At 38.1% G+C, this 13812-nt stretch overlaps 1 protein-coding gene across 1 annotated transcript in view; it reads right to left on the bottom strand.

The window, feature by feature from the left end:
• Positions 1-13812, bottom strand: part of VIPR2 (vasoactive intestinal peptide receptor 2) — a 144730-nt gene that overhangs the window by 15099 nt on the left and 115819 nt on the right. Inside the window, exons 6-8 of the mRNA XM_027841043.1 lie at positions 11996-12137; positions 5892-6042; positions 2884-2944 (exon numbers count right to left, since the gene is read on the bottom strand). Coding sequence (XP_027696844.1) covers positions 2884-2944; positions 5892-6042; positions 11996-12137 — 354 coding nt within the window. The remainder of the gene's footprint in view (positions 1-2883; positions 2945-5891; positions 6043-11995; positions 12138-13812) is intronic.

Raw genomic sequence — 13812 nt, forward strand, 5'->3', positions numbered from 1 at the left:
AGAGAGAGAGAGAGAGAGAGAGAGAGAGAGAGAGAGAGAGAGAGAATATTATGTTAGTGGTAATTTAATCTGGCAAGGGATATAAACATCAGTGTGCTACTCTTGGATCAGTTATGGTATTCACAAAAAAAACAAGAATTACTTTCACTGGTTACTATTGTATGTACCTCTTTATTTCTATAATTTTGGCTTTGCCTTGCAATCTTTTTTGAAAGGCCTATTTTAGTCTGTTTTACATGTCATAATTATGTTTTTACCTGGAGACCCCAGAGGAAATAACTTCTAAAGAGTCATTTTATTTAGTTTGATTCTTCTGGGTGTGATACTTTGGTGATGGGGGCTTTGGAGACAGTGCATACCCACAGAATTCACAGGGAAGTAGTAGATCCATGAAAGATCTTGCCATGGTTTGGGAATGGAACTAATCTACTGTTAGTCCCAGACCAAAGTCCTAGTACCACAAATAGCTAACACACATACACACATATACACACATAATCCATCTGATGTTTGGGGTTTGGTCTTGTTTTGGACAACTAAAGTGGGTAAAGCAGGAAATATATGCAGTTTGGGTTTTAGGGGGCTGGCAGAGGTAGTCACAGACTATGTATGTGTGATGTGAATGGGATTTGGTAGGGAGAAGTGTGTGTTTGGGAGAGGCATTTGAGTGGGCAGGGATAATGCTGGCTCAGGGCCTAAGGGTGTCCATAGACATATGATGAACTTTCTTGCACTGAATGCATTTTATACTTGCCCTACCAACTCAAATGGAAGCAAAGTTAAGTAAACAGGTTGGGTGCTTCAAAATACAGTTCTGACATGAGAGTGCTTAGATACAGCCCCACATGACACAGCTTAGGGGAACGAAAGTGTTTAGAGTCTGAGCGAGGAATCTCTGTTCCATAGCTTTCCCATACTGTAAGAGACTTTAGGACAGAGACTTAATTAAAATTCTTGATAGCTCTGTTTTTTAGCACCATGTGACCAGTAACTGATGGTGAGATGCCTGATTTTAAGAGGTTAAAATTATTATCATTCTTCCAAAATGTTTAAAAAAATTTTTTATTACTGCCTTTTGATTTAATATGTTACTTTTGGCTGTGTCTCACTCCCCCATACCAACCAAGAAACAGAGAAAAGAGTTAAACCTTTAAGCCAAATGAACCAACAGATTGTGTCTGACATGTATTACATACCCATAGACCTCCACCTCTCCAAAGAATAGTGGGTAGTATACCAAAATTCTATTTTTTCAATAGGAGAAAAACCTGGTGTTACCAAGCTACTTAGTCTGAATAATGAATCCTCACTCATGGAAATACTACTCATCAATCAATCGATCAGTTTTTATTATACACCTGACATGTACCAGGCCCTGTGCTAAGTGCTAGAATATTCTCCTTTCCTTAACTTGAATAATGCAGGATAATGCCACAATAAGTCCTCTTGCTATCCAGGCAACATGGTAAGTGAATTCTTCATTTAGAAGACTTTCTTAAGGAGCATCTGCATAATTAGCTAGACTCTTCATGCAGTCCAACACAATGTACCTAAACTGCTCTCATCTTCATCAGTTTTCTCAATGTAAATTTTGAACTGCTTGTTCTTCTCTGTTGCCCAGAGGGCGAGATTTTGGCTCCCATTAAAGACTGAATCTTGACTCTGAGGCTGCAGTGTCATTTCCGCACTGACTGTAATCATATTCTTCCCCTTGGAACTGCTTATTGCTCCTTACTTACACTGGCTGTCCCTCGTGCCTGAGATATACTTCCCCCAAATTTTTCCCTCTTAGAATCTCTTGTTTCCTCTAAGACTTGCTTAAGAGCCACCTTCAACAAGAAGCCTTTCCTGATCCTCAAGTTACTAGTATCTTAATCCCTTCAATTATTTTGCTTTGTTTATATAGCTATATATATCTAGATATACATCAAGATCTCTCTCTCTATGTATATAGATATATATGTAGCTTGTTCAGATTATATATATACATATATACATATATATATATACAGCTTGTTCAGAGATATATATATATATATATCTCTGAAAAAGCTGTTTCCTCCCTAGAATGTAAGCTCCTTGAGACCAAGAACTATTTCACTTTTGTCTTGGGTTACGTACATGGTTCCAGAATGCTTTGAGACATAACTTTAAAACAGCTTGGGATCAAAATCCTGTAGTCTTTTTGCCAACAATCTCAAGCACAGATTTGATCTATTTATAATTATTGATGGGATGGTCTAGTTATTTTCTCTATCCTCTCTCCTCACTTACTTGAGTCAGTGTCAAACCTCTAAGCTTGTCAAACCTCATGACTCAGCTCGAGTTTTACCTAAAGACATCCTTCTGCAGTTTTGAATCTTACCTAGAAAGGTTTTCATCTACATCAGGCTCTCTGTTGATTATATCCTGATCAGTAATTTCCCAGTGGCTATTAGCTCCTTTTTCTTTTTTTAAAATTAATTTATTATTTATTTTTTTAAACATTTTTCCTTTTTAATTTTGAGTTCCAGCCTTCTCCCACCCTCTAAGGCAAACAATATGATATCAATTACACATGTGAAATCATGCAAAATATATTTCCATTTTAGCTATATCATAAATAAGAGAGCAAGAAAATTATACATCAATTTGCACTCATAGTTCATTACTTGTCTCTCTGGAGGTGGATAGACCTGTTATTTAACTTTTGACGTAGTTATATCTTGTCCCTTCCCCAATTAAAAAAAATTGTAAGTTTCCTGAGGACTGAACCTTATATTTATTCATATTGCAAGAGTGCCTAGCTCAGTGCCTACTTCAAGACCAGGCATAGATTAGCTAGATGTTCAATACATATTGTTTGGTCTAATTTGATGATGAAATGAATGGAATGGTGCTTACCCAATATCTTCTAAGAAGATTCTTGTCACAGTCCACACAACAATAAAGATAGTAGGGATTCCTGCCGAAAGACATTTCATTAATCAGATCTCCCTGAAGGATTCAGAAAGGTATTGAAGTCTTAGAATTTTTGAGTATGATAAATTAAGAAAGGACATTGTATGTGTGGAGAGTGAAATACATGAAAACCTCAATTAACCAGACTGTTGGAAAAAGAACTTGTTCCACAGAGTTCCTCAAAGGATTAGCAGAGACTCTCTTTTGTTCCAGCTCACATTTCTGAAAATCTTTCTAAAATATATCATTCCATCCTTAGTAAAGTGATCCCAAAGGCATGAGAAACATGCAGAGTGAGCCTTAGAAGACTGTTGTGGGTGACTAGTGATGAATTGTCCATCAAGAAGTAGCGTCAGGGCCATCATCCAGGAAATATATGACTGGAAAAGGAGGTGTCCCAGTTGGGAAGCAAGCCCAAGGGATGACAGATGAGTGCTACAGCCTGACTGCTACTGTGATACCCATGGACCGTCAGAACACTAAGACAAGTGCCTCCAGTAGTTTGGGTGGATCTTCTGTGTAGGATTTATGGGAAGAGATAGACAGGAATCACATAGGATGAGAACTTAGGGATAAGTTATGATCCATACCACTGGAGGAATTATTTATACCAGAGGTATCAAATTTGGCTTTCAGGGTACAGCAAGCAGTCAGCAAAAGTCCACAGTGCTGCCTGAACCAGATTGAAATGTAACTGGAAGATGTTTAACAAAATAAATCAAAATACAATATAATATAGATGATGTTAATTTGTGGTATTTAAGTCAATAAGGCAGGGATCTATACCTAGACTACGCTGTTTCTACACTGTCAAGATTAAATACCCACTGGCATACTAAAGAGGTAAATGGAGTTCAATGGAGATAATTCCATCTTGGCTTAAAATCTTGTAGAGCCAGAGGGCCATCATTCTGAATATCAACAGTCATTGATCAGGACTATATATGAAGAGATGTGAGTTTGGGGCAAAACATAGACTGCCAGTAGGGTATTTCTATTCTCAAAAAACAAAACAAAACAAAAAACAAAAAACTCAAAGCAACTAAATTCTAGATAAGAACTCCTTTTGTTGTGATTTTCCTCTTTATCACAACCAGGATGGCAATCAGCCTCTGGAGCAGAAAGGCAACAGCTGATGCTAGTTGGCTTAAGTAGGGCATCTGTACCTGCCTGTAAGGCAGCAGGTAGCAGCAGGGTGAACTGAGGGTTTGGGGTGGGGGTTGGGTTAGCCTTTTAGATTGTGGTCACTGAGCTGGGCATGTCTTTTAGAAGGAGGAGATTAAGAAGAAGATGAGACCTCTTTGGGAGTCTGGGTGACTTTCCCTGTATGTGTCTACCTGAGTTCTCATTACCAAAAGAAATGTTTTTATTCTTTCAAAAGAAATTATTTTCTAACAAGAATCTTCTAATTTGTGAGCTCTTCTTAAATTTTATTTCTTTCTGACTAAACTGTCACGTCTATCTGTACTGTTGGCATGTCTCCTCTTTGAAAACGAAGATGAAAAACATGTCTTTTAAAATGGTGTTATTGCTAAAGGTCAGAATAATACAATAGCAGTGACTCCTCTTGCCACCTTCTACAAATACCCCAATACAAACACACACCCTGGGGAAATTTGTGTATTGTGGGCTATTCCATAGACTGCCTGAAGTCTCAGACATTGGATATACGGAAGGGCCAAGCAGTGATAATTCTATCATAAGATCAATGACAGCTTCATCCTTAATACCTTTTGAGTCATTTTCTGGTGTTTCTAATGCCTTTTTAAAGATGGGACTCTGGCAGTCACTGTTGTGGGAACTTTACATTAAAATGCAGTGTCTCTCTCTTTATATCTCATGCTTTCCTTGGATTCCAGTTAATTAGAGGTTTCTGTTAGTTGGGCCCTTAGCTCGTTAAGACTTCATTTTGTAAGGCCTCTGCTGGTTTATACATCCGCAAGAAAGTAATCAGAGGCAGAAAGAATGAGGTGACATCAGGTGGTTTTGTTTCTTATTAGAAGTTTAGATAAAAGGTTTGAATGACAAACCTTCATTTCCCACCTGACCAATCTCCTGGATTTCGTGATCTTCAGAAACTCATTCTGCAAGATGAACTCACACCTCCTCATGTCACTTCCTGACATCAGGACTTCATCATACCCTACTTCAGGTACCTTCCCCTTTTCAATTTCTTTTCTGTATTGTCTTCTCCCATTAGATTGTCAGATTATTGAGGGCAGAGACTGTCTCATACTTTTGTTTGTACCACTAGCACTTAGCACAGTGCTGACACAACAGTGACTGCTTAACACATATTTATTGACTCTGGCTCTAACTCTTACAAGGTAAAGAAGGATGAAGAAAATAACCAGAAAGGAGAGAGTTTAAAATTATTTATGAGAAGATTATTGAAAAACCACATTTCAGGGCAGCTAGGTGGCGCAGTGGATAGAGCCCTGGCCCTAGAATCAGGAGGACCTGAGTTCAAATCCAGCCTCAGACACATAACACTTACTAGCTGTGTTACCGTGGGCAAGTCACTTAACCCCAATTGCCTCACCCAAAAAGCACACACACAAAAATAAAAAACTTATTAAAAAACACAAACCACATTTTAAAATCTGTCAATTCCTATTATTGGTGTTATTTTGGTCCCTAGTTATCACAAATATTTGAGTATATGTTAAAAAAATTCCCACAAACCTCTACAAAGGTGTAACTTTGAGATCCTGAAGGGCAAGCTTTCATAGATTTTAAAAATGTGTCGACATGGAGTTAAATCTGTCTGCTTTCGTTGGGTCAGATGATGGGTGAATTGTGAGCTGAGATGGTAAGGGCAAAGGAATGTGTGGGAGCACAACCATAAATGAGAACTAGCTAAAGTGACATGGAAGCTAATCTGGATAATCACTGAGGCAGGAAGCAGAGATTGGGTGTGAGAAAGAACCAAATTCTTAAGAAATTCTTACCCCATCCAATCAGAAGATACATCAGGAAATGTCGGTTCGAGGAAAATATAACCGTAAGGAGTGTGTGGAGATAAAGCCCTTCCACCAGGAGCCAATAAAAATTTGCCATAATACAGTACTGGAAAAACACCAAGCTCAACTTGCAGCCAACCTGAAATAATACAAACAAAGAGTAAGGTCTGCTGAAAATAAGAGGGAAAATGTGGTAACACAGCTAAAAATAGCTTATGGCAGACAGAGATGCCCTAGTACATATTATGTCCCTCTGTGTGAGTCGGGAACAAAGGACAAATTGGTGTGCTGTCTAGGGAAGGGAAGTGATTAATATAAAGTATTCAGGGTGTTTATATAAATGTGAAAAAGAATGTATGTTATGTTAAAGTAAGCCCCCATGTGTGTATCTGACACCCTGTGAGACTATTTATTTGGGCATATTAAACTCACTGTTAAGATAAACATTTTTTTAAAGATAAATGTAAATAACTATCTCTAAGAATAGTAAACTCATAACTTTCAAGTCAACTGCTGGAAGGTTTAACTAAACAGTTAGGTTTTTAAGCACATCCCTCTAACTTCTCTTTCTTCCTCTCTTTGTCTTAGCCTCTCTTGTTCCTAGGTCTGTGCCTTCTTTTTTCTTTTTCTTCTTTTTTTTTTTTTTGGTGGGTTTACTTATCCTTTGCCCTTCCCTGCCCTATACTATCTTCATGACTCTTCTAGTATCAAATAAGATCACTGGGGAATAATAAGGGGTTATTCTTTCCCTTATGGGGGAGGACATATTTCATTTATCTACGCATATAGGTTTTTAGAGGGGTCCATAGAGAAACCATTGGTAATGGTACAGGCAGAGGAAATTGTTGAATGGGAATCATCTCTTATAGGAATAGGGAACCTGTGGCCTCAAAACCACATGTGGCCCTCCAGGTTCTCAAGTGTGGCCCTTTGACAGAATCTAAACTTCACAGAATATTTGACCTCAAGAACACTTGTTCTGTGAAGTTTGGATTCAGTCAAAGGGCTGTACTTGAGGACCTAGAGGGCCACATGTTCCCCACCCCTATAAAGTATGTTCAAAATCAGAAAGGTGTGGAAATTTTCTGGGCCATTTATGGACATTAATTAGTACTTGGACTGGTCTCATGAAAAATCAGAACCCAACAATGTTAATAATTGTTTCTTTTTATTAGATATAGGATGTATATATGGAAAAGGAAAGGGGTTTATATTCAAAGAAGCTAATTTTGCTTCAGGTTGTCATCTATGAAAGGCTTTTGCGGGGCTAAGGCAGGAAATCCTAGCAAAAAAGAGATTTCTGACATACTACCTGGTGGATTATAGATGTGGAATAAGGTATCCATTGTCAGATATAGCCAATGTATTCGGTTTATCTAGTTTACCTACACTTCTTTGTTAGAAAGGTGGGTTCTAGTTGGGGAATGAGGAATCACTAGGAAGTGACAATGGTGTTAAAAGAAACATTAATAAAATATTTATTTTTAAAAAATATAATTTCTGACTTTTTCCATGAATTTTAATCATTAATGTTAATTGTAAACTCTTAGATAATAAGGATTATAGTTTTAATGTTAGGAACTTCTAATATGAAATAGGAAGGCCTAAAAAAAGCCCCAAAAATTTGGAAGGAAAATTTTATTGCTATCAAGATTTTTTTTTCATTTTCTGAAAATTGCTTTTGCATATTTCTTTTTTCTTCATTCCAAATATGCCTAATGAGATACTTTGAAGAATATGTTATATTATGTAAAATATAATAAATACTTATTGAATTGAATTTATGAACATGCCACCTGTGGTACATTATCGATACATTTTTATCTTCTCAAATTCAACAAAATGCCTTTAGATCTGTAAAAGGTGCTCTTAAGTACTGAGAACATTTCAATCCTCCCCAAAATACCCATGTATTGGCCCCTAAGGAATTCCCTCTCCACTATGCTCTTCCTCAATCAGCTTCTATGTTTCTAGGAAATTTTATATTTTTGTTTAGATCAGAGAAAACATGCCATAAAGTCACAATAGTCACGGGGGTCTAAAGTCTTGGTTTTTCAATAAGAATCTACTCACTGGTTTCACCCTGTTTTCCATTATTTGACTATTCTATTTTTTTCTGACTGTGTTATGAGTATGCCTCTCACAATACTGTGTTGGTGTGTCTGCTAAGCACTGGAACCACAGAGCTGCAGTCATTTTAGCCATGGAGTCTAATTCACAAACTGGAAAAAATTTCTTTCCATTTCTATCTTGCAAATTTAGATAATGAGATGACTGCGAGATCTTTTTAGTTGTCCTTGGCTAGGTATTTTACTATTTAAGTGCCTTGGCCTTACTCATGACCTCACAGTATATACCATTCCAGGTCAAAGGACTAGAATCTCCCTTGGTTGATTCTAATGTATGTGACAGGTTTGGGACCTGGGAAAGTTCTCATAGATACCACATTTGATAGCCATCTGGCCCATGATGAAGATAAACTATTCATTTGTTTGTCACGGAAACCTATTCCTCTCATGGATTTCTATTTTTAGCACCCTGTCTTGGTCAAACTTACCTTATACTGTCTCCCATGTTTGGTCCAACCCCAGTATACTTTAGGACAGAGTGGCTCTTCAATGGGTCATTTCTAGCATTAACCAGGAAATTTATGGGTTGTCCAAAACAGTCTACAAATTTGGCTCCTCTCAGGGTCATCCGGGAGGCTACTAGTGTGCCTGTTCACACCTCTTGATCAATGGTGGCAAATAACCGAAGGTAACATACTTAACACTGAACAGTATCTTAGCTTTCTGCTGTTTGGAAGGTCAGGCCAGCAACTAAATTTAGTTGTGCTGCCTCTGTCAGTTGATCTGTCAGCTAGTAAATGTTTAACAGGAGTCTGGAAGTTTTCAGTGTTGAAAGGGGAACATTTTCATACTCTTGGCTACCTACTCTGTCCTGCCAACATCTTGAGAAAAAGTCCTTCACCACCTATTTTGGGAGACCTACCTCAGAAATTCTGTTTCATGGAACAGTATTGACTAAGCCTGCTTGGAAACATAAACCCCTAAGTGACTTTTCCTTTTTTCTTTCTTTCTTAGAATGTATCTTTTTATCCAAATTTCTGATTTTCCATTCTCTGAGGAAAAAACAGCAACAACAATAACAAAAACCTAGAAATAGACCCAACTGTATCTTTTTTCTTTCTCCTTTTTCTCCTTTTCTCCTCTCTCTCTCCTTTTGTTGTCTCTTCCTTCTTCCCTTCATTCCATCTTTATTTTTATCTTTTGGTGAATAGAGGGGATAGCAACAGTGGCAAAGACATGATCAGAGAGGAGGCATAGCTGAAGAATTCTGGATACTTATCTACTTCTTTCCACTTTGCTCAAATTAAGTTTCAACTAAAGGAGTGGATTGTCAAGGAGAAATAGCGTGATCATCTACTATTCTCTTCTCCTCTCCCCAACTTCTTTCTAGGGAATCCTCTTGGGCATTATACCCTTGCCATGCCCATCACCTGCAAATATTTACTAAGGCTGCCCCCTAGATTGGCCACTTAGCATTTGACCTGTGAATGTACTCAAGTGATTCAAATATCTGAGCTCTACCCTTTGGTCCCATTCACAGGAATGCTTGATGAACTCTTAAGTTTGACTGATTGGTTGGGCACTTCTTCAGAAAACTGCCCACCATGGGTTTAAAGGGAGTCTGGAGGAAATGAGGCCACAGCAAAATCCTGCATCCCATTCCAAGAAATTATTATGAATGGAGATGTTTAGTGTTAAGAATATGGTCTTACCATAAGAATATGGTCTTATCATCCTCCCCACCCTTTCTGTCAATTCTCAGGTCTTATTTAGTGTAGGGTGGGGGAGTCAACTACCCAGAAATTAAGAGCAACAATTCCCTTCACCTTCAAATGTTACCTTTTCCTGGACACAGTGGCCAAACAAAGTGTCCTGTTTCCCATCGTTGGATTACAGTAGGGTACCATTCATTAAATCAATTTGCATGGACCTTAAGACAAACCATTCTTGACAACATAAGTCCCTGAAGGAAAAGAATGAAGGAACACAGTAGCTTTGTTCATAGTGCTAGATGGATATTTATCCCATTTAGTGCTATAAAGAGATGCTATTATATTGGAAAAATAAAATGTAGTAAGGTGAATTCCAGGCTAAGGCAGTCTTTCAAGCTATTCATCTGGGAGCAGTTGAGCCAGCTACCCAGTCCCCTCCAGTAGAATGTGGATGGGAGATTCTGATATTCCCAGTTGTTTATGAACCAAACAGAAGGTTCAAGGTTCACAATATCCCAGCAGTGGCAAGCCTAACCTGGCAAACCTCCCATCCTCAGAACAATATAAGAGAAATTTGACTATGACTCAGAGGTCTTAGCTATATTGTAAAATGCTTATCAAACAAATCACCCCAAAATGATACCTGAAGCACTATGTGAACCAAGGGGAAAACAACACCGGCAATGAAATGGGTGGAAAATACATCCAGTTTGGAGAAAGAATTTTTTCCCCTTACACTGAGGTTATGAGGATAAAAGGATTTAGTGTTAGAAGGGACCACGGGGGTCATCTATGAAGGAGATTCCTGCATCTTAGCATAATAAAACCACTTGGATACTTTATGTCATTATAGCTGGAACATGCTTTTTATTTATTTAAAATTTTAGTTTTGATTTTATTTTTGCAAATAATGAGCATTTAAAAAAATCTCCATTTACCTCCCCCTCTCCCATGGGAGCTTGTGTCATAGTGCAAGCTACTCTCATTTGCTAAATGATTCTAGTTCTGGTTTCTGGCAAGAGACAGTTACTCCATGATGATTCCTGCCCCCCCCCCCCAAAGGAGTCAGAAGATTCAGAAAAAATGGAAATTGCTTTCTTTGTGCTAGAATTCTCCACTGGAAGCTGTTACTAATCCCTTCCCCAATATGTCCCTCCTCCACAAGTGCCACCCACTGATTATTAATAATAAGGAAAATGAAAAATAGAATATAGAGCTTTAGGCAGAGTGCTTTACTTGTATTATCTCATTGGAACTTCCCTACGATACTGAAGTAGGTCTAATTATTATCCCCATTTTAACTGATGAAAAACTGGTTGAAAGAGGTTCAATAACTCACCCAGGGTCACAGCTAATGACTATCTAGGTTTTCCTGACTTACACTAAGGTTTTCCTGACTTCAAATCTAGCACCCTTTTCACTATGCCACCTTGCATCAGGCATTAGACTAACTTCACTGGGATTGGCCCTGGCCACACCTGAACCATAGAAAAGTCTAGAAATAAGGGCAAGAATTTGCTTCATTGATCAGATTTCCATTGCCACGGGCTCACATTTCTTCTCATTTTTAAGTCCTTAGACTCCCCAGCCCCCAACCACTTGTCTTGGATCATCAGATACCTTAGTCATGATCCTGTCCTGTGTCTTTTCAGACATTCTGCAATTTTTTTCTGTCTTTTGTGTTAATGGCCCCTAACTTGGCTTATCCTTCCAAATCTACATATTTGCCAACTGACTGTTCATCCTCTCTGTCACTGGCCTATGATAAGGTCCTTGGCTCCTTATCCTGGCCACTGGTGCTCAGCCAACTGTATCCTAGTACCATGATACTCTGCAATGATGAGAAGTCAAAATGGAGAGAAAGGAACAATTTTCACAATGATGCTGTTGATGTAAAAGAAAACAATGCTGAAAGACACCAGAGGTCTCATCAGTGCAGTGACAAATCATGAATTCAGAATATTGCAGTACAACATATCTTCCTCTTCTCATCAGAGAGGTAGTGGACAATAGGTATAGAGCGAGACATACTTTTTCAGTCTTGGCCAATGTTTTGAGTTACTTAGCTGTGCTTCTTTGTTGTAAGGGAGTGTTCTAGGGCAGGGGTAGAAGTTGTCATTGGAAAGTGACAGTGATGTAAAGAAAAGCTGCAATAAAATTTTTCTTTTAAATGGAGAGAAAGGAGTCAGTTTGGTACATGGTTGTTCTGCCCCTCTTGGTGAACATTGTGGGTTTACCAGTGCTAATGTCTATAAAGTTAAGGAAGCAATTGTGTGATTGCTAAGAACAGTCACAGAAGGGAAATCCTTACCCAAGAAGATGCCTGGTCCAGACAGTGGAGGGCGCTAGAGTTAGAATAAAGAATGTCATCTTTGACTAAAACAGAGATAGCTCTCAAGATGAAAGAGAGGAAAAGGTTCAAATGGATGTAATTCCTCGTACAATGCAGTTTCCTAGAAGAGAGAAAAATTTAAACACCATATTTTAAACATCCTCAAGAACGAGGCATTTTAATAATTTGCCTATATGGTTTAATTTGGTCTCTTAAGTGAAACCAATTGAAGCCAACAACTCTTAGTTTCTCCATGTGCCTGGCATCAGCTCCATAAAGCAGATGAGAGAGTTAGACATTTAATTCATAATTTATTTTTGAGGATTTAAATTTCTCAATTCTGCAGTGCAATGTAATATTGTGTTGGATCTGGAGTAAGGAAGACCTAAATTCCTATCTGGCGTCAGACACTGTGTCCATACACAAAAACAACAACGATGATGATGATGATGATGATGATGATGATGATGATGATGATAATGACAATAACTAAGCTTTATGCAGCACTTACTATATGCCAGGTACTGTGCCAAGAGGTTTACAATTATTTCTTTTGTTCCTCACAACATCACTGGGAGGTAAATGCTATTATTATCTTTTACAGATGAGGAAAGTGAGATAAATAGAAGTTAAGTCACTTACCCAGAGTTATACAGCTTGTAAGTGTCTAAGGCCATATTTGAACTCAGGTCTTCATGACTCCAAGCCTAGTGCTCTAACCGCTGTATCACTTAGCTGCCTCATAAGTCTTTTAACCTCTGTATGTCTCAGTATTCTCATTTCTAAAATGGGGATAATAGCATCTTCCTCCCAGGGTTGCTGTTATGATCAAGTGTGACAATATTCGTAAAGTGCTTTGCAACATTAACATGTGCTTTAAATACTCGTTATTATTATTACAGTTGTTAGCTACCATGCCTGTTTCTTAGCAAATTTTATATCAGCTGACTAGCATTGAGTGCTTAGGCTCTTATTTTTCATCCTTGTCCTTTTTGGAGGCAGAAGAGATTTTGGGAGGCTACATACATTTCTCCTTGATATTGTTCCATTCTCTTAATTTCTTCTGACATGAAAACATTTTCCAATGGCAGGCAAACTTTCCCCTGGCTAATTAATGTCTGGCTTCCAAGGTTGTGCCTAGACTTTTAATGGCTTAAACATTTGTTATATAACAATAGTTTTCATTTAGTTACATTTTCCTTTGTCACACACAATAACCTAAAAATCTCTGAAATACAAACCACTGGCAAACTTTTAAAAAAAATTATTATTACCAGCAAAAGAAGTGGTGCTCTTGGTCAGAATGAAGTCCCTGGGACTCAGGCAAAATAACTCACCCTGGAACTAAACCCTGGAACTACACCTGGATTGATAGCAGAAATAGCTTTTCCATATGGTTAATATGAAATGTATTTTGCATAATCTCCTACCAGTTTCATAATGACTCTGGTTATAACATTATACTCTTTAATTGCCTCATGTAAATCTCATGGTTTGGCTTTTTTCTCCCTACTAATTATGGATGGAGGATTTGTGCTTTCCTTCTGTTCATTGCTCTTCCGTGTTGCTTTTGATAAAGCACTGAGCACCACAATAGAATAATATAATATGATGACTGGAAGAGACCGTAGAGGTCATCTGGTCCAACCTCTTCCTTTTAGAGGTGAAGAAACCAAGACTCAGAAAGCCAGATCTAGAACCAGCATGAGGTAACGTAGCAGCTCTCAAAGTGTGTTCTGCAGACCGCTGGGGCTCCCTGAGTTTTTTTTAAGGGAATTTATAGGGTCAAGACTATT

Source organism: Vombatus ursinus, unplaced genomic scaffold (assembly GCF_900497805.2).
Source record: "Vombatus ursinus unplaced genomic scaffold, bare-nosed wombat genome assembly UNPS02014852.1, whole genome shotgun sequence".
NCBI lineage: Eukaryota > Metazoa > Chordata > Mammalia > Diprotodontia > Vombatidae > Vombatus > Vombatus ursinus.